This window comes from Mixophyes fleayi, chromosome 1 (assembly GCF_038048845.1).
Source record: "Mixophyes fleayi isolate aMixFle1 chromosome 1, aMixFle1.hap1, whole genome shotgun sequence".
Taxonomy (NCBI): Eukaryota; Metazoa; Chordata; class Amphibia; order Anura; family Limnodynastidae; genus Mixophyes; species Mixophyes fleayi.
In genome coordinates this window covers 353,627,157-353,649,887 of record NC_134402.1, presented here as the reverse complement: position 1 = coordinate 353,649,887, position 22,731 = coordinate 353,627,157, and the positions used below count along the sequence as shown (strand labels likewise).

The 22,731-nt window shown below is 39.1% G+C and overlaps 1 protein-coding gene across 16 annotated transcripts in view; it reads right to left on the bottom strand.

The window, feature by feature from the left end:
* Nucleotides 1-22,731, bottom strand: part of NCOR2 (nuclear receptor corepressor 2) — a 285,729-nt gene that overhangs the window by 158,479 nt on the left and 104,519 nt on the right. For all 16 annotated transcript variants that reach the window (XM_075177047.1, XM_075177100.1, XM_075177115.1 and 13 more), the window contains exons 5-6: nt 6,423-6,602; nt 3,450-3,563 (exon numbers count right to left, since the gene is read on the bottom strand). In XM_075177047.1, the coding sequence (XP_075033148.1) occupies nt 3,450-3,563; nt 6,423-6,602 (294 nt within the window). The remainder of the gene's footprint in view (nt 1-3,449; nt 3,564-6,422; nt 6,603-22,731) is intronic.

Below are 22,731 nucleotides of genomic sequence, written 5' to 3'. Positions count from 1 at the left end.
TTGTATATTGTAATTACTATGTAAGGATGATCAGACTGATCAACAATATGCTTATAATGTAATAGTTTTGTATACAATCAGCATGCATTAATATAGCAAAAAAACATAAGCATTGTGAAAACATAAGTATTGTGTTTACACATTGCAGTGTTTCATGTAGAGCAAGTGCTGACAATCCCCATAGTTTTTGCAGATTTACCGCCTTTTAAAATTGTTTTTCTTATCAGGCTCATAAGAATTAGAGAGATTCAAGGAGGCAGCGCGTGAGATGTAACAGAGACAAAGCAATCTCCGCTGTCCTCAAATGAACCTCGCAGCACAATAAAAGGAGGGAGCTTACGATAACAGCCACCGTGAGACCCCAGTCTCCTACCTAGCAGGAGATACTATACAGAAGACCCACATACTTGCAGTTCCTCAGATGTGATGGAAGCAATGATCATCACTCATTAAAAAGATCTAGGGACCCTACTATACATAATATTTTATGTATGTATAATTCACATTAAACTGTACTTATAATGCATATCTGCATCTTCATAAAGAGTTCTGCATGTTAACCATCTAGATCCATATGTACTTAAATTATACAATGAAAGAGACCATCTAATAAATAAACAAAGACAAGGGTCACAATTTGTACAACAAAATGGACCTCATACAACCCCAGACTGGCAGCTCGGATCTGCAGAAACAATTAGAGACAACGCATCCACACACTGGGTCTAAATGCAGGCATTGTTTATCTATTGTAAAAGCCATCAATCAAGGATGAACTCAAAACCATAATAAAACTTAGTGGTAGAGTATTGCCACTAACAGCAGGCTTCAGTCTTACTATCACAGTACAACTTATTCAGTAAGAAGGTAAAAACACTTATTTTAACAAAATATGTGAAAGTCTATAATAGTGAGCAAAATAATATACATGAAATAACAGCATTAAATATAATAGAAATCCACCCAAAAAAGCTGTATATATGGGTCTTACAGCATTCTGAAGCGGGGGAAAGTCAGCGCTACTGTGAGTGGCTGGCTAGTGTCAAAGGTTACAAATGTTTTATACAGGTTGTAGATTGTTGGACTCAAACATAGTTCAGTGATGTCACAGCAAACATAATAGATAAATAATGCAGTTTAAACCCCCCACCCCCCCTGTCCTATATTAGATCAAATTTCTACCCTGTCTTAAATGCATGCCTCCAAATTTTTTAAGTCGGGGAATCGGTACAACATGCACACACTGCAGCTTTACTGTGTGCGGACTAGAATGGAAATGGTCAAGCATCAGTCTGTTGCAGCGCTTCCAGAAATGCTGGGCTGCCCATAGCTCCCTCCCCTAAACAGCCCTTCAATGCTACACAGCGTATCAGTGAATGGGACTTACTTTCCAACCTTTCAAGGGACAGATCAGGATGGTGAAACAGAGCTCTCAAATCGTGACTGCCCCACCTAAATCAAGACAGTTGGACGTCTGCTGAACAAGTGGAATATGGCTGCAGTGGTCCTGAGTTGACAGTACAGCTTTACAAAGCTGCAATAGTAGCAGTAAAATTGAAAAGGGAGAATATTTATGGAAACTATATTACAAAAGAAAAAATGCTCTATAGCCCATACCATCCAAAAAGAGTTTGCTTTTATATTCTAAACTGCACTTCAAACATGACAACTAAAATGTGATTAGTTGTTATGGGCAACACCAGCTTTTAAAACACATTTTTGTGCTCCCAGTGCATTATGCAAAAATGTCAGTGTTGATATTGTAATGGAAAAATACAGTTAACACCATGTGGTCGTGTCATTTTGGCAAGTTTAAAAGCCTACGTTAGTCTACGGAGCACTAGGACTGACATGTATAGCTCTGAGGTGTTCAAAGCTGTCCTGAAGAGCAAGCAACAGTTCATATTTTCAGGATATCGTAATCATACACGAGTGAGTTGATCTATTTGTCGGGGTCAGTAATTATCCCCTGTTTCTAGACAGAAATTCTGAAAACATGACCGGTTTGTAACACTTAAGGACTGGAATTGAGAACCTCTGATCTAAGCTATGTGATGCCATATTTGTATATGTTTTATAACACTACACTGACCATCTGTGGACATCCCTGCAAAACCTCTCATTCTCATAAGTTACATTTCACTTTTCTCAATTTCACATCCAACTTCCTAAAAATGTGTAGTCAATGATAAGTGTTAACATAAATCTGGTTGGCTACAACTAATAAAACTCCCCTCTTTTCTAGAGCCTAGCCTACTCCCACCTGACGCCCCAATCTCCGCTTTTAGTTACAGTTGCTCCTCTGGTCTCTGTTCTGCCTTTTTCAACTATATACCACGCTCTCACAAGCATGTTGTCATGACTGCACATATTTTGCTCATCTAGCATATCCCTGTTTTATGCATGCTCTGTTTTTCCCACTGTCCAGGACTGTACAGCACCGTACAAGTCAATTACAATAATAAATTATAAATTAGGTTTTTCTACATTGAAATGTATTACGTTTAGTAGGGTATATCTGCTCTCTTGTAAGTTCTATTATATGCATAACTTCTATTTGTGGATTTGTTTTCTATAATGTAAGTCAAAGATATTATATTATTAGACATTTATGTTAGTTGCCCTTGGATATGATGCAAAACTGCTCTGTAAATCCGGTGATACTTTATATCGCAAATTTAGTTGTGACCTTATTAAAAGCTACATGTTTTAAAGTACCTTCATTCAAACGGTTAATGATATATACCTCCCAAATGTGCAGATACTAGTGGTCTGTTCCATGACCCCCGCCCCCGTGTACATATTTGTCCTACGGGTTGGCAAGTTGAGAGGTGCACACCTGCCATTGTGACGTTGTACAACCCCTGTCCCAATTCCAGGATTTCAAATGTTAGGAGGTAGGATGATAGAATATAATAAAGCAGACTTAATTAACGGCATGGAGGGTTTAACATATTCAGATAAATGAGAGTCTGTCAAGTTTTGTTTACCTAAAACCTATTTAATACAGTGCTCCTGAATGGGTGCAGTATGCAGAAAGCGAGTGCCAGGACTGACGACTAATGAATGCTACTGACAGAGCTGCCCCACCGCTTCCCATCCGCTCCTCTTGGCAGCCTAATGATAGATGGGTTAGCGGGAGGTAGGAGAGGAACGCTGACGACAGAAGCACTGGCGGTACACAAATAGACTGAATTACTATATTCAAACAAAACACAGCTAGTTTCTTTAGTTAAAAAGATCTGATGATCAGATGAACAGTATGGAACCTGGCAGTCCCCTACACAAGACACAAAAATACTACATACATTATAGTACAAGATGTAATCCAGCATTAACAATTTTTGAAAATGAGAAATAAAATGAAAGATGTATTAGGACGTTAAAACTTAAAATTCTGGAGAAGTTTACTTATAACCACTAATATCAGAGTTACTACTACTACTCACCCTGTTCTCATCATATATAATCTGGACCAGGCTACGGTGCTTGGATTCCGTTGGTGGAGGGGAGATGGGCTTCTCAGGCTCTAATGGTTTGGCTGCTTCCTCCTCTAACTGTTGCTGGATGGAGGAGAACACAAACTACTTTATTTTCAGTTCATAAAACCCATTACAGAGGGTACACTGGAAAGAGTAAGTGGATGCAAATAAGTTTTATACCAACACAATGGATAGAGATTGCTCAGACAATACAACTCCATTCTCTGTGCTGAAGACAGGTCGCCTTCTTCCTGTAACGTTACTTACCTGATGGTAGTGTGTCTGCGGTCAGTTCTCAGAGTTTCTATCAGATTAAGTGTTTGAAAGCTCATAAAATTCAGCTCAGTTTATGAGGTGAATGAGGAAATGAAATCAAATTTTGATGGTCAGTACTGCATGAGGCCAGTGACAGTTGTTCTAATGTATTCAGTAAGAGTTATTTACAGATCACAGATCACAAGACATGCATGCTTTCAGCTTGTACTTCTCCGTGACATCAATCTGCATCTATATTTGTAGGTTTGTGGATACTCCAGAAAATGTGCATAGTGGAAACAATAAAATCTACAACCACTTTAGAACCAATCTTTTCATCAATTTAAAATTGTATCCAATATGAATATGTTTAGCCTCATTTGGGTCTTAAATCAATTAGCGCTATCTGGATTTATTTTTATTACATTGCTCAAAGTGAAGCAAAGTAAAGAAAGAAAGAAAAGTATTTTCTAGCAAAAATTCAACAAGAAGGTGCAAAATGTGTCCCAGTATTGACAGCAATATATGACCTGACAGAGAATACAAGTCTCTTTTGCAGGGAGGAAGAGACTGTACTGTTGTCCGTCATCAGGGGATGCCTTCCTTATTTACTTCCTATCCCGCAAAAAAAAATCATATCTTTTCACTTAAATGCAAAACTAGATGCACATGCCCCTGACCCGTCCAACCCCTCCCATCAGATGGTGCAAACTTTTGCACCCCTATATCTTGTCCCGTAAATCATGCACTTACCCGTAAAACCAGACACTTGCACGGTATGTGACACCATAAAATAACTTTGCATGTTCATAAACACACCTTAGTATGCTCAGTCGGTAACACTAGTCAGTCATCATTTATATGATGTAACACTTCTGGCTACATCTCCCCATAATTGCACATAAATGTTGCTAACCTACACAATATCATGTTCTACTATCTTAAGAATACATGTTATTTATATGTTTCCATTTTCAACTTTGTTACAAAGTAAAATTATTCCTCTCTTGTTTTCATTTACATTTATCAGTGCTGTATTCAACCCAGTCTCCAAAACGGTTTCCACACTGTGGATCATCGCTGCTTTTCTTTACTCTCTCATTCATAGAAGGTAGAACATGCACACAGTCAGCTATCGTGTAGACATCATGACACTTTACTAATGTAATTGGTGGGATTTTATGAAACCTACTGCACATGTAAATGTGCTATTATACATAACCATAATCTGATCAGATTCTGACAAATGTCTAGAACAGTTTAGAAAATAGAAGTGTCCAATTGGTTTCTATTGATTATAGTATTTATTTTTTTATATATAAAATCTGCTGCAGGCCCTTCATCAATGAACATGTCCAACCTGCAACCGCTGGCTGCTTCCAGGCATTTTATTCACAACACTTCTTTCTATATGCCGGCAACTATTGTATTAAGGTTCATGTGTCTCCCCAATGCCAGGACCCATTGATTCAGGATGGAAAATAACAGCCACAATAAACAAACACACTTTATATTCCGATATGTAGGGAGAAGTAACTGCTATATGTCAAAGTATATTTCTGAGCTATCACTACGTGGATGAAAATAACATTAGGAACGTGGTGTTACACGCTATCCCAATATAATCTGCTAAATTGTGAAAACTGCCCTAATCATTTATATATAACCCAAACTGATCATAACGGAGTGCGGTAAAATTAAGCTATATATAGTTTGAATATATTCAGTGGTCGAAGTGGAAATTGTCAGTGAATAGAATTTTATACCACCCCACTTCAACCACTGGCTATATTAAATACTTAAAATGAAAGAATGATTAGAAGATAATAAATCAACCATTTTAGTATTCAAATTATGTCATCTTGTCATATTCTGAGAGTGGAGCCAGTGAATTCCTTAGGTATAGGTCTCGATTATTCCGCACATTACAAGGCTTTATAGATACAAATTAAAATCTTTGAGAAAAAAATGCATTCAAACATTCAAAGCAAGCTTCCAGTACAGAGAGATCTGACATATATAAAGGGCCATTGTGCTAACTTAAAGAGAAAGATCTGTTTTTCATTTCAAATCCCAGTCCTTTTCACTAGAAACTGGAAAATTGTCAATGTGCATCTATTTTCAGAATAAAACTACCATTCCACACAGAATGTGCTTCTGAACGACTGACTCCAAATTAATTTCACTCATCATTCCTTCGTTCCTTTCATGTGGAATTAACAATAAGCATTGGGAAAGATTGGCAAGTGCTGTCCATAACATTACTACTCACTCTAATTTGTGGCATTTGTGAACCCTGAATATTAAGTGTCTGAAAGCCTCTTCTACTACCATTATAGAATTGGGGGGGATGCAGTGAGAGCAAAAAGCCGGCGTTGAAACTACCGTAATAACGGTATTTAAGCGCACTGTTACCGTTTTAGCGCGCAGGCGTTACTTTTTACCGTAAAGCGGCCAATTGAATTCCCCCCTTAGAATTGGTATGTAGGAAAATTAACCCCACACTGTAAACTAAGGATACTATAAATAATCAAGGATTTCTATGAGGGTCAAGGCGCCTAATTTTCTGATGATCCCTAATATTCTTATAATCTACAGTAGAGGATAGGTTATGTCCCCAACAAACAACAAGATTAAGACAATATCTCCTATATTATATATTATTTACTACAAACTTAAACAAACCTGTTTCTTCTTTAGCTTGGTAATTTGCTGCTCTACCATGGTAATTTCACGGTCCACCCTGTCCATGTTCTGGATAAGCTCCTCCTTAGAAAGCCTAGTAGGCAGCAGATCCTGGTCTCCATCAGTGTGAGGAGGACTTGACGGGGAAACAGGTTCTAGTTTTCCAGTTAGACAGCGATCCTGAGGATAGTAGAAGCAGATGAAGTCAACGGTTACTAGATTAAAATGATTCCATGGAGATAAATGGCTATATGCACAAACTGAGAACTCCCAAATATCTAAAATGAACATTTTAGGAGAGGGAAAAAAGGAAGATTCGTAGAGGCCAATTGCCTTATAGGAGCACTAAACCTAAAGTATAAAATGTTGCCTTACATTTATAAAAAATTAAAATCTAACATTGAAAAAAATATGTAGTTTCCCATTTGTCAAATATAATCTTCCTGAGCAGGTCCCCACATTCATCAGTGATCAAGAAATTGGAGGAAACTTATATGAAGTTAAACTGAACAGGTTGACGTGCCATGTGGACCAGCCTGATCTAAACTAGGCATGTTTTAATACAGAGATTGCAAAGTTTCATCATATTTTAATTGTGTACAGCTTTTCCAAAATATATAAAGATATTGTGTGTGATGTCAGATGAACTTTCCATATAGCTGCATTTTTCCATTTATTAAAACCCAGCATCCTACTGACAGCACTAACCAGTGGGTCAGATCGGGGGCAACAGAATGCTCTGTTTTTCAAAGTAAAAAAAAAAAAAAGTCTGAATCATACATGATTCACTTCTCTTACTGAATATAAACAGAGTTAAAAGAAAAACAAATGCTATATCATAACCAACAGCCTATACATTATATGTAACATATTTCAAAAACCACATAAGACATTAGCAATCTACATATTTTAAAAATAAGAAAGTAATTATATTAAAGATGTAGTATTTGAGCATTATCGTTGTGTAATGCCAGGAAAATTAACGTGGCCACTGAGCTTGCACTGCTATTCATGCCTGTAGTGTTTATCTTAGGTCACCTTGGCGAAGTGACTCAAGCAACCATATGGAAACGTCCTCACGTGTTAAGTTGACATTTGCAGAGAAATGAGTACAACTGTGCATATGTACAATGTATATATGTCTTATTGAACACAAAGAAAAACAAAAATATGTATAATTATAAACTACTTAGGAAAGTAAATACATTGATATTTGCTTTATAACATTATTGTCAAAACACTCATCAGAAACTCTGGCTCCATCACACATCGAAGGGTTTAAGTCAGTGGTTCCCAAACTGGGTGCCGCGGCTCCCTGGGGAGCCACAGCGTTCTCACAGGGGTGCCGCGGCCAAGACCGGTCGTAAGCAAGATGGGGGACTACATGGTAATTATTTTGGCTTAGGGGTGCCTTGAAAAAATTATGGAGACCCTAAGGGTGCCTTGAACTGACAAAGTTTGGGATCCACTGGTTTAAGTCATGTGTCATAGTTACTGTCCTCTAGCTCTGACAAAAGTGGTTTTCTAAAACTAGGGTTTTTAGGTTTTTTTAACTTTCCACTTTAATCAACTTTTGGCAAACAGCCAGTTACAGTTTAAAGACAGAGGAAGCCTGCAAGAAGTTTGGGGTAAACCTAGTATGCCCTCTGTGTACATACAGGCAGAGCGCTAAGAAATGTTATGCATCTCATGAGACGTACGACTTTCCCCTTCTCAGGTAACACACAAGAGGTCAGCATTTTGAATAATACAAACTTTATCAATATTATTAATTATTATTATATTTTGTTAGGCGCCACAAGGTTTCCGCAGCGCCTTACATAGTACAAACAGTAGACCATACAGGGTGAAACAGTACAGAACAATAAACACAAAGTACCAATGCTTCAGAAACTCCGGGCAGACATATGGAGTAAAGGCGGAGCAGAAGAGTAGGTATGGAGACAGGAGGGGAGAGGGGCCCTGTTCATTCGAGCTTACATCCTAAAGGGAGGGTGGACAAAACAAATGAACATAATATAAACAAATGAACATAAATGAAATGTAGAAGAGTCACAGCGGAGTCATATGTGGTGCCAACCAAACTTGCCTACATTTTTTTCTCCCCTCTAGGAGCCAAAATGGTTGCCCCCATCCTGCCCATCTCACTAGTAAGTGGGCAGGATGTGGGAGAATGGCCTGCTCTCTGATATTCTGGGAGAGTAGGCAAACATGGTGCCAATTAACCTACATACCCATACCTCCCAACATGTCTGTCCCAGGCAGCGGGACAGGGAGGCGTGGCCACATAGCAAAGGGGGAGTGATCACGCAGAGGACTGCTTAGCTCTGTAAAGCACTAGGCTGCTCATTACATACCGCCCTTCCCAGGTGGGACAAGCAGGGCAGAGCATTAAAATTATAACCATCTTGCTGAAATTAGGACAGTTGGAAAGTATGCATGCCAGACATAGGCATTCCAAAATTACGCAAGGGCAACCCAGGCAGAAAAACCGTTATCCTGCCAACTTGCAGTGAACCTGCAGTCAACAGAATATCTGAATTACCTTGAAAGGGCACAAAACGTCTCCGCCAGTAGCAGCCCATGGAATTAACACCTTCCCATTTGCTCCATGCTCAGCCCCCCCACATGTGGTGCCACGGGGAAATCACCTCTGTCCTGCGGGGTTCTGCCTGACTCCCTGAATGAAAACCGCTATGCAGCAGCGCTGACGTCAAATTTGTTATCAGCAGGCAGAGGAACAGAGCCGAGAGGAGCCAGAAGTAAAGCCAGCAGAGGAGACCAGAAGGGGGAAAAAAAAAAAAAGTAAGAGGGAAGCAAAGAAGTACGTACTGTGGAGTTTTTTGTTGGAGAAATGCCGAAAACAAGGGTGCTGGAAAGAAAGGGGGGAGGGGTTATAGCAGAGAGAAGAGGGGTGATGGAGACATCTTGGAGGTAATGCAGGGGAGGAGTGAATCTTTGTCTTGCAAACTCATTCACATTGGCTTTGTGTTTCCACCAGGATATTTTTTTACCAGCTCCCCCTTCTTTCATATCCACCCATCCACTTTTCTCCCCTTCCCTCTCCTCACACTTAGACTCTTCATCCTCCAGATTGATTCAGTCTCTTGTCCCTGAATATAACCAAGAGCTGGTATATTTTGTTTTTGGGGGGTTGTTAATATTATGTGGGTGCTGGTGGGAACAGTAATGTTATCTGATGTCATTCATGCAGTGTGGGGTCTATCAAATGAAAGGGCTAATAAATTAATTTCAGGGCTTACAAGAAAATGTGAATGACATTATCTTGATATTGGGGCTGGTTGGGGGAAATAGGCCTATTTATTAAATAGTAATGCTATTTATTTAACGTCAGAAAGATGGAGGACTAGAGTATTCCCTTATTGCTATGCTTTCCATATTTGTATATGTAATCATCATCCCTTTTTCAAATGGGACCCCAACATTCTAGGGTCGAGATAAGCAGCAGCTGAGCTTAAGACATCGGAAGCAGCAAGAAGTGAAAAGCTGCAAAAAACAGGTAGGAGAGGAGCACAGTCCGCCAACTGTCCAGATTCTGGCGAGTAAGGGCTTTCTGCCCACTACAAGGACAGTTGGGAAGTGTGACCTGGTTCACACTACTCTGCTTGTGAATGACGAGCTTCATGCAACATTAGTGCATGCAACATTGTCCGTATATTTGAAATGGATAAGAAGGGGTTGGACAACAACCTCGCACTGGCTAAGATGATAGCTAATGCTGTTTGGTCACACCGACTCTGCTAACATAAGTGTGGAAACCCCCCAATAGAAATCCTGCATTAGACCCTGGCCCTACCCCCCCCCCCCCCATGCATTATGTCAGAGGGAAAGAAAAGTCACTGCCCCAGTCACCCGAGTGATTCTTCTTTTTCTGACACTGTACCAGAAGGAAAGAAGAATCACTCCGATGAGGTGACCAGGGCAATTATTTTACTCCCCCCCCCCCACCCCGCCCCTCTGATGACTGGACACACCCCTTCAGGCTTTGCGCACCCATCATTACATTCCCCTGGTGAGTCGTTCATGCCTCAGCCCGAAATGACCTTACACAGCCAGTGCATGCACCCAACGTCATGAAATGCACATCGGTCAGAGCCTCTATAAATCCAACCAAGTGCAGGTTCTCAGGCACAAGGGCAGTGGCGGCTCAGAGGTTGGGACCAGGGAAAGATGAAGTGGTATATTCCATTTCTTCGTTGTAATGGCCAAACTTTTCAATCACCATTTAGCTACTGCAACATAGTATTAACAAGTAATTTAAGAATAAAGACGAAGAATAGCAGTAGAAAAGTTCTATTAATGTGAGCTTTGAGCTGGTGAAGATTAAAATTATCCAGCTGGATATAACCCAACAACTGTTAGATTTGATTGGTTCCTATTTGATTAGCCATTTGATTTGCTACTATACTATTGCACGTATGAAATTTCCCATTTTAAATCACATTTCATTATAATGTGCCAGCATGTTCTACAGCAGAGGGGTGATGTGTTTACAACTAATTAATGTCATAGAAATTAAATCTTATCAGTCATAATCATTAATTGCTGTTAGGAGAAACAGTAGCGTGTTTTAACTACAGAAAAGCACTAATTATTGATCGCTGCATATAAAGAGCACAATGTTATTGTGTCCCATGAATCAGTATGATCTGGCACAGAAAGGGTATGGATCCTTCTTTTCTAAATCAGGCTATTAAAATGCATCCCATGTAAGGGGAACTTAAGCAGGAGGCCAAAATACAGCACTCCCCCTACAGACACGCACCCATGAAACCTAACTGTGTCTCAGAGCTGCCCAGTAGAGCCTGACAACCCCCCTCCACCTCCATATTTGTCTCTGCACACCAGCTGCGCACACACAATGAAACTGGTGTTACTGTGCCTACAAGAGAAGCAATGACATCATCAGCGTTACCCAGCCAAGCTACTTCACTGCAGGCACAAAATGGGAAGCAGTGGAGTGGTAATGTTTAACCCCTTAGCTGATAAATGGGTTGAAATAAATGAGGATTATAATATTTCCTGTTATCTCTTCAAAGTGCATTGAGATTCATGACAATATTCTAGACCGAATGCTTAAACATGCGTTCGGATTACATTGTCAAATCACCCTGCTGAAATGAGCCAATGAGCACTTCCAACACCAGAGAAGGAAGTCCGATCATTGGTGCTGCAGAAGAATTACCCTTTAAAAGAGGAGATGGGTTGTAAAGCGCTACGGAATTTGCTGGCACTATATAAATAAATGATGATGATGATTTGCTGGCAAGAAGGCGTTACATTTCCTTATTAACCTGTAGTTGGCAGTTTCTTGGGGATCAGGAAACAAGCAGAGTTTGGAGTAATGAAATAATGATGTTTGTTTGCTCTTCTGGCAGATTATTTTAGTCAATGTCTGCTCAGTAATTACACTTCCCAACCATTTGTTTTCATACATTGCTAACTACTGCACATCCCTTCTTTAATACGGTTAGTGTTTTTATGATCCTACATACAACGTAAAGACAAGGAGCACTTCCATGCTCCCAAATAAATCACTGGGGAATGCTTTTGTTAGACAGCCCCCCAGCATACTGGTTTAGTATATAGAATATACAAATTAATGGCAGGTCCGACACCCTTTGCCCACCAGGAAAAGGCTAGCAGCTAGGGATCAGACCAATTACTGCATGTCTCAGAAAAAGACCAGTCCTTGTTGACAACAATTGTAAAGTGCTACGGAATTTGCTGGCGCTATATAAATAAATGTTGATGATGATGAAATATGGACTTTCCCATTACAAAATGACACACTTTGGAGGTGTAATGTGTCTATTTTTTTCCCAGTAAGTAGTTGCTGTATTATGGAAGTCTGACAATGAAGCATTGATATAATGTGCAGATTAACAAGCTGCAGTCTGAGTATTAATGACACTTTGCCACCATCCCTACAGGGCCAGCTCTCACCTGTTGTCTAAATCTCTCCTTTATCAACAGTTTCACTCTTGGATAGATCATTCTAATAATGAAAATGCTTCTTTGGTATTTCCATGATAAAAGGAGTAGCTGCAACACTTTCTACACTCCTATAAGTGGATTGTCAAACACAAGGAGCACCTGTTGCACTCACAATAATTACTGTCTCCATTACTTAAACACTCAATGTCTACTTATAACATATAAAACAGTGAATACTAAAAATATAAGTTAAACGGAAAGTGAACCTAAAACAATATAAATGTAAGAGCTACTAATAACAATCAAATATAAGTCAACATTGCAGTGGATATTTTAGGTAAATTGATTACACAGAATTGTTTCCATATGCAAGGACTTTTATAAAATACAAGAACTACCATATACAAGGCAGCTCATCCAATTTGCATTCTTAACATATTTGCACTGCTTGTTGGATTCATCACAAGTTCTCCAGGGTGTTTATCCGTGTTGAACTAATCGAGAACCGTACAAGTACAGCAAGAACTGTGGGTTTACAGATGCTGCAACTCAGTGTTATGTTAGCAGAGGTTTGGGTGTTTCAACAAGAAAAAACAAACATTAAGCAAAATGCTTGTTTAGCAAAAAGTTGTATTTTTTGCAAATGGACAACCAGCAAAGAGCTGGCTGTCCATTTGCAAAACTTCCAGCTAAAGCAGGGTAAGAGACTACATACGGAGCGTACACACAGTATGTTCTTCATATTAGCACTTCTGTCCAATGCATGCACTGAATGCTATGGCAGGGGACTGGATTACTACAATATTTAACAGAGAACTTGACAAATTATTTTCAAAATGCTAAATTTTTGCTGCTTATCTTGGTAATTAAATTCAAGAGATTTCCATTGATTTAGAAAAGGTTTTCATGGTAATGTGCACTTCAAAATCTAAGGGACACTTTTCCCTTCTTATCCTTCACGACCTCTCTGCTGCCTTAAGCTGGGTACACACTACAGAAATTTCGACCAACTTCTTATGCAGAGCGATTTTACATGCGATCGATGGTCCGATCGCTCGGTCCATGCATACACACTAGCCTTGTTTAGGACGATAAAGGGAAGAGCGGACGACCCTTTAGCGACTTTTTACAGCCATGTTGTCGTGAGCAATGACTAATTTCGTACTCACTGTTGTGGATTGGTCGGAAGTTTATACACACTACACAACGGAAACGAGATTGGAACGAAAATATTAAACGGTACGACCAACCAAATGAGGTGACAATCGTCCATTTGGGCAGACTTTCGACCGTCGTGTCACTGCACACACTGACCCGACTTTTGAACGAGCGGTCGTATGTCGGCTGATTGAGCCGATTATCGGACAAAAACAGTGTAGTGTGTACCTAGCTTTAGAAGCCACTGATTGACTACTCCCTCCTTTTGCAAACTCCCCAATCTGTAGGTAAACACTGTCCACTAATGGTTTTCCATCCTGCCGCACCACGGCTCCTTTTCAGTCTCTTCACTTGACGCCACCTTTCCCCCCCGTCTTCACTTACCTGTCGGAGTTCCCTAAATATCTTTGGGGTTTTCTCCCTGTTCTTCTACCTCTACACCTCCTCCCTTGGTGACCTCATCAGCTCGTTTGGGCTCCAGTACCACCTGTACGCTGATGACACCCAAATCTATCTTTCCTCCCCTACCTCTCCCCTTCCCTTATGTCTTGGGTTTCCTCTGGTCTCTCAGCCATCTCATCTTGGATGACTGAAAGAAGTGTAATTATGTATTTTGCGTTATGGATTATTGCTGTCTGTTTATTGTCATGTACAGTGCTACCAAGCTTTTGTGGCATCTTATAAAAAGATAAGTTTACGGTGTACTGTAATACATTACTGAATGGTCTTACAACAGTACATGTCAACATGAAATTAGCCATCTAGTAGATTGATATCAACAGTGCTATGCAAGTTAATGCACGTTGCAACTGGGCCTTTGCTCAGGCTGTACGACTATTGTACGATATTTACTAATGAGAGGTACACTTTAAAGTCAACTGAGCCCTCTTGTTGGATGGTGCTGAAGGGATCATGTCATACAAGACTAGAGTCGCATGCATGCTTAAATAACATTTCTTAATGAGTCACATAAAGGCTGTGAAATTATTTTATCCCTTACAATGTTTTATTTTACAAACATTGTGTGTGTTATTAATGAACAAATTCTTTCTGCAGCAATGAGTTCTAATTATTTTCATTTTTTACCTACTCTCTACATGTGCACAAGAGAATGTAATAATTACAGCACTAAGCTCGGCTCCATTATATAGCCTCCATATGGGACAACATTTAAATTTGGATGGAAAATGCAATTATCCCTTGGAGTCGATAGGCAGCTGAGCACTATGATATGATCTGGAAATAACATTATCTTTTTTTGCTCAGAGTTTCATGTAGCCTAAGATAGCTTAACTACTGTACTTAAATTCCCATTATGCAGACTGGTGGCAAAGAAATGTGAAACGTCATTGTCATAAAAACTCCTGGAAGCAAAGATCTGTGCGGGATTCAAAGCGACGTTACTCAGGCCACCAGAGACGCAGGCATATATTATTTTCATTATACCCAACAATGAAGTTTGGAATAAATACCCAGCCAAAATACACTAATCAAGTACACCCGTTCATTTTATCCCATCATTTTAATTCAATCCAGGGATTTTTATTCTACAAATCGCTAATAAACAAAAATGACACTGGGCATTCATTACGTAGAGCACTTTCACTTTTGGAATTGAAAGACTAATATATTTTATGCCAAAAAAAAAAACCATAAGAACACTATAAATGTATTACATCCTGACCCCCTGGAAGAAGCCTATAATTGTGGTTTACCGAGGAACAAAATAGCAGTGAAATTTATCACAAATGGAATTTCACAGTGGAACAGGCAATTTTGCAGGGACGGTGGTTCTGTTAGAAAAATAAAACGATTACAATTTTATTTTTAAAGGCACAGAAAATCCTCGGCGCTAGACAGATACAACAGACTCCACATGCATGTTAAATTATACATTACACTAAATTGCTAGTGAAGGGAGTTCATGGGTTGAGGGGAACTATTGCATTTTGGAGAATATACATACACACACACACACACACACACACACACACAATTCTTCTGTTGTTTAAGTTCGTAATCATGGTGATATCTACCAAAATAATTAAACACCCCCCCCCCTCCCCAAGGTCACGTTCCACTTACCTTTTCATGAGGAGTGTGGTTGAAAAAAAAACAAAAAAACAACACATTGGAAGTAAAGATCTACAAAAGATAACTAGAGCATGGCCAGAACTCTATCTTCTATTGTTTAATAGGTAGTCTTAAGCTCTACAGGGTATTACATTCTGATGTACAAAAATCACAAATACACACACAGAAGCAAATGCATTATATATTCAGACGCTGCAATGTTTCCCAGACTGACAGTTATTTCTAGGAAAACCAATACATTTGCTTCTAATGCAGTGGCATGGCAGCTGTAAATCTTTAGGGAGGGAATTCAGCATTTGTTACTTGTTTAGCAATGAAATTGCTTCAGGCTGTTGAATCACTAGATAAATTTGACCTAGATCCATACAAGCTACTGGATTCTGATTTCATTCTTTTGTAAGCTGCTCCAGAAGGATTAAAATTCTATTTTAGACCTTAAAAAATAAGTGCTCTGCTGAACAGCCAGTATCTTAGAATATAGCAACAACTTCTTAAGTTGCAGATCTAATTCTGCAGTAAGGGTAGGTTGTAAATATTAAAAATTGTTCATTTCATGGAGTTAAAAAGCTGTATCTAAAACTCCATAATTACTTTAAAACATAAATTATACACCTGCACAATTATTTCAACAATATCATTAATAAGGCCAGTGAAACCGGATATAAAAAGGTCCAATAAAAATAGCAAGCTACCTGGGAGGTTGGGGAATTATAACCCCTGGGAGGTTTGCAGCTGGTGTTTACTTTAGTCTGCAGTGTTTAACTTCATAATTTAAAACAAAAACAACTGATAAAAATCAGTTATTGCTGTGTATGGGCCAAATGAATATATTATAATGGAACGTTTCAGCACCATAAAACATTGTGTGATTAGTGTTTACCACTGTATCCTCCTCACTTCCTCCTGCAGGTCAGTAACCTCATTAGCATGCTGACAAGTCTGTAGGACAGCCAATGTTAGAGCTGTCAGCCCTGATACAGCACTGCTGATTCACAGAGTCTACAGCATGCACTGCTCAAACATCACCTCCCTCTCCATTACATCAACAGTCTCTCCACCAATCAGAAACAACCTCTTCCCTTCCTAAGATATTAGACAAAGTAGAACATGCTTGTGATTGGTGAAGGGATTCCCTGTGATGTAAGGGAGAAGTATGGTATGACAACAGCATGTCTGACAGCGTTGACATTAACCTTCTATTACTGTTCTCATGCTAATGAGGTTGAGGACAGGCAAAGCCTGAAGAAGAAACCACAGGATGAGAATTACAACTGACAATGTGGAAAAAAAATTAGCCTGAAATTGTAATTTCTCACCACAAATCTTTAATTTCCATCACTACAATTATTCTTCCACTGCCCATAGTACACAAAATGATTTGCATCACATGGGCTCTTATTGTACAGATCTGCATAATACGCAGATGCAATGTAAATAAAACATTTGTATCTCATAGGGAAAAAAAAGACTACAATCCAGTAATTAGCAGCCATAACCAGCTGTCTTTGTCTTTGCAAGTATAAAAAAAAAAAAAAAAAAACCACAACATATCATAATTGACAAACATTTTTTAGAATATCACTCCCCCTTCCATATTCTGAAAAGCCTTACCCAGTCCACCTCCTGCAGTTATAATTCAAATTCAAACGAAGGAATAAAATTATACATAAAGTGTTTTAATAATGAAAAAACACTATTCATTGTAGAGGTTGTTCTTCAGTATTGAAATAAGTGCTTTGTCTGCATTCTGACTTACTACTATATTTGCAAAATTTCTGCCAGTAAGATTATTCTGTTCATCTGTAGCTGTGTGTGTCACGCATCAGCTGTCACAAAAGTAAATATGAACTCTAGGGCATACAATTAAAAACAAACCTCTTACTGTGTATATTGCAGATATTTTTTTGTTCCCCAAAGTAATTAAGATCACCCAAACAACAGACAGTGCACCCATATTATTTCTGTGTCCTTCTAACACTGAAGCGTTTCCATTTATATCTTTTGTGCTGCAGAGATCCAGCCAAAACCATTTCATTATTTCATTCCAGCAGAGCAAAGGCAAATTGAAAGGCTTGAGTGACGGATAGTGATACACAGCGGAGTGTTAAGTGTCCTCGGATGACCTCTCTCTACCGCCAGCATTCCATTACTGAAGCCTGCATTACGCTCTGTGTGTTCTCTCTGAAGGCTGAACACAAGCCGTTTATTCAAAAGATATTTGAATATCTTACAAAAATCGCCGGAATTCTACTTAGAAGTATCTCGTTCAAGCTTTACATTTCAAGCTGGCCATTTATAGAAGGGCTATTTTTAAAGTTTGAAGAAGTGAGGATGAAATGGAAATTGCAGGTTAACTACTATGCTGTTAGGTTGTATAAACTCTACTGTCCCTATCCACATATCATACCTGTACCTGGTATATGTAATATGCTAGGTTTCCTTTCTTTACATCTCTATTTGGAGTTTTTGTTTGTTTGGGGTTTCTGTTTTAACAAATGAAACATAAACCCAACACATTTTACAAAATGTCATTCAAGCATTCACATAAAGAAAGGAGGAGATTAATTATAACTTTATTGTATCAACTGAACATTTAGTCTGATCACGCCAAGTTCAGGGCTCCCGGATTATAGACAACTGAAATACTCTATCTTGTATGCCAGCTATCATGCTTTTCCATTACATGCACCCACTCTACCTGTCCCAAATAATTAGAGGATAAGGGAGCAGGCTGGAGCAAACACATTGGTTTAGTCCAGCAGGTCACTTCAAATAAGAAGCAAAATACCACCTTTGTGGAGATAAGACACAAAGCAGAGCCTCCATTATTTTATGGTTTCGCAGAAAGAGAGTGAGCGATAATCAATGTTAAATCAAGGTCAAAAACTAGTTCATGAACCGGCTTCCAAAAAATGTAACTACAGCGCACTGTCCCGACAGTTTTTGTTTTTTTTATTTAAAGTTTTATATTAATTCTTATTAAACTCTTCACAACAATGGGGGGGGAAAAAACATTGGGTTTCAAAACATCCCCTTATCTCAGAAAGATGAAACACTCATATGACCACATGATGTTTGTGTTTATTTTCCGTCAAGGAATAAAAGTAGGTTTGCTAGAATGGTCATTAAATCACAATCTACACAAGAGTTGTCTCAGTCATTGACAAAGACAAATATCTAAACTAGTTTTACAACATGTCCTGAATCATGCTATGGAGGCCTATTGGTCACATGACCACAAGTGGCTTCACTGTTCTACTTTTCTTAAATGCCCTCTAACAGAAAAAATTCAGATAACTCACAAATGGAATGGCCGGGATTCTCTGATTGACACTTTAAACAATATTTTATATTAATATATAACAAATACTGTATTTCAGCGAATTTAATGATCTGAAAAAACTGGTGTGTTTAAACATTACTAAATATGTCCATCACGCTCTCTCTCACTCCTCTGCAGCAGTGTTAGGAGGGAGGCACTTCTAAGGCTGGGTAAACACTACAGGTTTTTCACCCAACTATTGGGTCATTCACACGATAAATGACCATTTGGCCAGATATCGCATTAGTATGTACACTCCCACGATCAAAGATTATCGTTCCAAAGCACATTGTATCCTTTGATTTGATAAGCGTTACTACAAATCTTGTTCAATGATGGAACGCTGTTTGTTTTTTTAGTGTGGCAGAATTGGAACATACTAGAAGGTTAATTGGCTGCTATCAAATTGACCCTAGTCTCTCTCTATGTCTGTCTGTGTGTGTGTATGTATGTTAGGAAATTTAGACTGTAAGCTCCAATGGGACAGGGACTGATGTGAGAGTTCTCTGTACAGCGCTGCAGAATTAGTGGCGCTATATAAATAAATAATGATGATGATGCAGTGCGTATGCACTCACGACCAGCTCTCCATAGAGTTTACAGACTCATGATCTATACAGCAGATGGTTATGACAGATGAAAAACACAGGTCTGAAGACAAATCTTGTAAAACGTGTATAGTGTGAATACATGAATCTGCATATTGATAGAGACTTTCAGTCGTTGGTAAAATCGTTAATGATATTGCATCGGGAGAAATTTCTGTATTGTGTACCCAGCCTAAGCTGACAGAGTTTGAATGACAGCTTAGCACTCCTACTATGCAGCAACAACAATCCTGGCCCTGGCCCTGCCCCTGAATCATACAAAAAGTGTCTGGGCCATTTGCAGAATCAACAGACTCTGCTTTTTACCTGGATAAGATCCCAAAAGGACAAGTCAGAATGATGTGGAAGAATCTTCAGCTGACTAATGGAGTAGAGAGGAAATACTTTACTTTTTAACTGAGCTGCAGTGGAAGATCAGTAAACCTGAACAATGGATTTTACCTTAATCATTCATATCTGAATATTACAATTTTGGGTTTTATTGGCTTTTTAAATCATAAATTAAATTATGTAGGGCTGTTCATGTACCACTTTACCCAGAATCCGCCTTGTTCTGGCTGGAAGTAAGGTACACATCATTTTCACTGAATTCAAAGTCAGATGTAAACTGAGGTGGAAATATGTTTCTGTAATATTTTTTATTTGGCAACAGAAAGGAAACATTGAGATGTGTTTCTGGAAATCAATATATGGCATTTCAGAGTGGAATCCCAGCATCAGCCTAGTAACGCATAGGAACTTTTAGCCCAGGGACCGTGGAGTTTGCATACCGTGCTAGCAAGTATACATCAAGTTTACTAGTTTTGATAAGCACTATGAATGCTACAGGCAGAGTTTGTGGAGCACATCAGTGCTAGCGTACCATCGCATGGCGCAAGATAATATACAAAAGAGCACAAACAAATACTAGTTCTACAAATAAGTTGAATAAATGAACTTTGTGGTATCAAATACACATCTATATGAGAAACTCCTTGCATTTGTTTGACAGGTGTCTTACAACAACTTCTGAAAGGAGCAGGGTCTACCAATAGCACAAACTCTATTAAAGATCAGCTGTGTAAAGAAAACAAAAAATGACCATAATTCACCATAATGAAACTAATCGAGTAAATAGAGATTCTATTCCCAAAGAAAGCACATTATTACAATTTTGAGATGAATAATATATAACAGAGAACTTAGAACTTAGTTATTTATAAGGGTTAACCCATCATAATTGTGGGGAATAGGGCCTAAAGCATAACTGCAGTGTAAATATGCTATATATAAATGAATCCATTGATAAGTTGAGCTACTAAAGTCTAAAATGTGAAGCCAGAGAGTGTGCGGCTGTGTATTCGGTGGCTCTGCACATCCCAGTGGCACAAGATCGCAATATCACCTGTAGCAGCTTCAAAGGGTCCCTGCTGTGAGCTAGATCCTGACACAAGTTAGTTTTTAGACACCTGAATAGACTTTGTGGGGCCGTTCACAGCTGGACATCTTTGCAGCCAAAGGCAGCATTTGAAGACCTATACAGGTATATAGAAGTATGAGCTTCAAAAAGGAAAATGTATTTATAGTTCATATTTTGGGAAATCTTGTTGCCACTCCATACTGAGGAGCAGAAATCACACCAGGGTTGTGAATGACAGGTACTGACTGTATCTGGGAATAGCTATAATCACATGTCTGTGGGAAAGGTATGTCACATTGTCATAATTCCATCATGTTTGGTATTAAAATGTGCGGCAGATTATGACCGGTTTATTGAAGGGGAGCTATGTCTCTGGGATATATCTGTGAAGAATTACCCAAAGGTCAAAATTTTGGGAATACTTGTGAGCAAACTATAGTGACACCCAGGGGACTTGGCATTAACACTGCCCCGGTGAAGACCGTCCCATTTCATTTTGCTTACAAAACCTGTGTTGGGAAGGAGCAAATTGTCAGCCTTTTGGGAAATCAATCGTTCATTGATAAGCTGTCCATCGTCAAGCCAATTTTCTTTGGCTCAGAATACCACTTCGATGTAAGTTACTCTGAAGCTAATCCTTTTTATTTTAAACTGTTTTGCTTGTGTGTGTTATGTCAGTTGTTAATAAACAATTTTTTTTATATCTGTATGCCCTGTACCTTTGTATATTAAATCTATAAAATTTAGTAAGTGGAGTCCTTGATACTCTAACACATCCATTAGCCTGTTAAGGGGAATATAGCTCAACCACGTTAACCCTTTGAATGCAGATGTGCGATTTGTTGATACAAGCCTAGTGTGTGCTTGCATTTACATTTGTTTAAACAGTCTGGAGGTGTGAAGAGTTAACCCTTTGATTGCTGGGGTGCGTCTTGCTAACCTGTGCTAACCTGTGGGTAGCCAGAAGCCTTGTGTGCCAGAGTGCGACAGTATACTGGAGCCCTGTTGCCCGTATTCAACAGGTGGCGGCAAACCTGAAGTGCGTGGGGGTGTGAGCGCGGTGTGGGCAGGGCCGGATTTACCGCTAGGCAAGTGCCTAAGGCAGCTCCCAGCACTCTCCTTTCCTCCACTGAACGTCATCACGCCCGATGTCATTTTCTGTGAGGATGTGTGTGTGTAAGGGGCCAGTGTATTTCTATTACGTGTGAGGGAAGGGTGGGGGGGTCTTAATGTAATGTGGGAGCTAGACCATTAACTTAATAGTGGTGTGCAGGTGGGGGCTAATTATTGGGTGCTATTTTATTTGTGGGGTGATGGTGGGGAAATTTAATTTAATAGTGGGGTCTATCAATTTAAGATGGGGTGATTGAACCTTTAATTTAATGGGTGGTTTGGGAGCTATTAATTGAATGTGGGGCTGTTTGGGGAAAATGAGTTGTATTCATTATATGTGAATAAGAATTTTTTAATGCCTGGGATGGTTGTGGGAAATGGTCATATTTATTAAACGTAAATTATATTTAATTTATTACTGGGGCTGTAGATTTATTTTTTAAATGGGAACACAATTAATTTAATGCTGGAGCTGGTTGGAGGGAAATAGGTCTATTTATTAAATGTGTATGCTATTAATTTAACGTTTGGGCTGGAGGGAGAGCTACTTATAAAATGTGGGTGTTATACTGATTTAACACCAGGGGGTAAATGTATTAATCTCCCTTTACAAGGCAGCGCCGCTTTAAATTTAAGTGCTGAAGACGGCCAACTTGC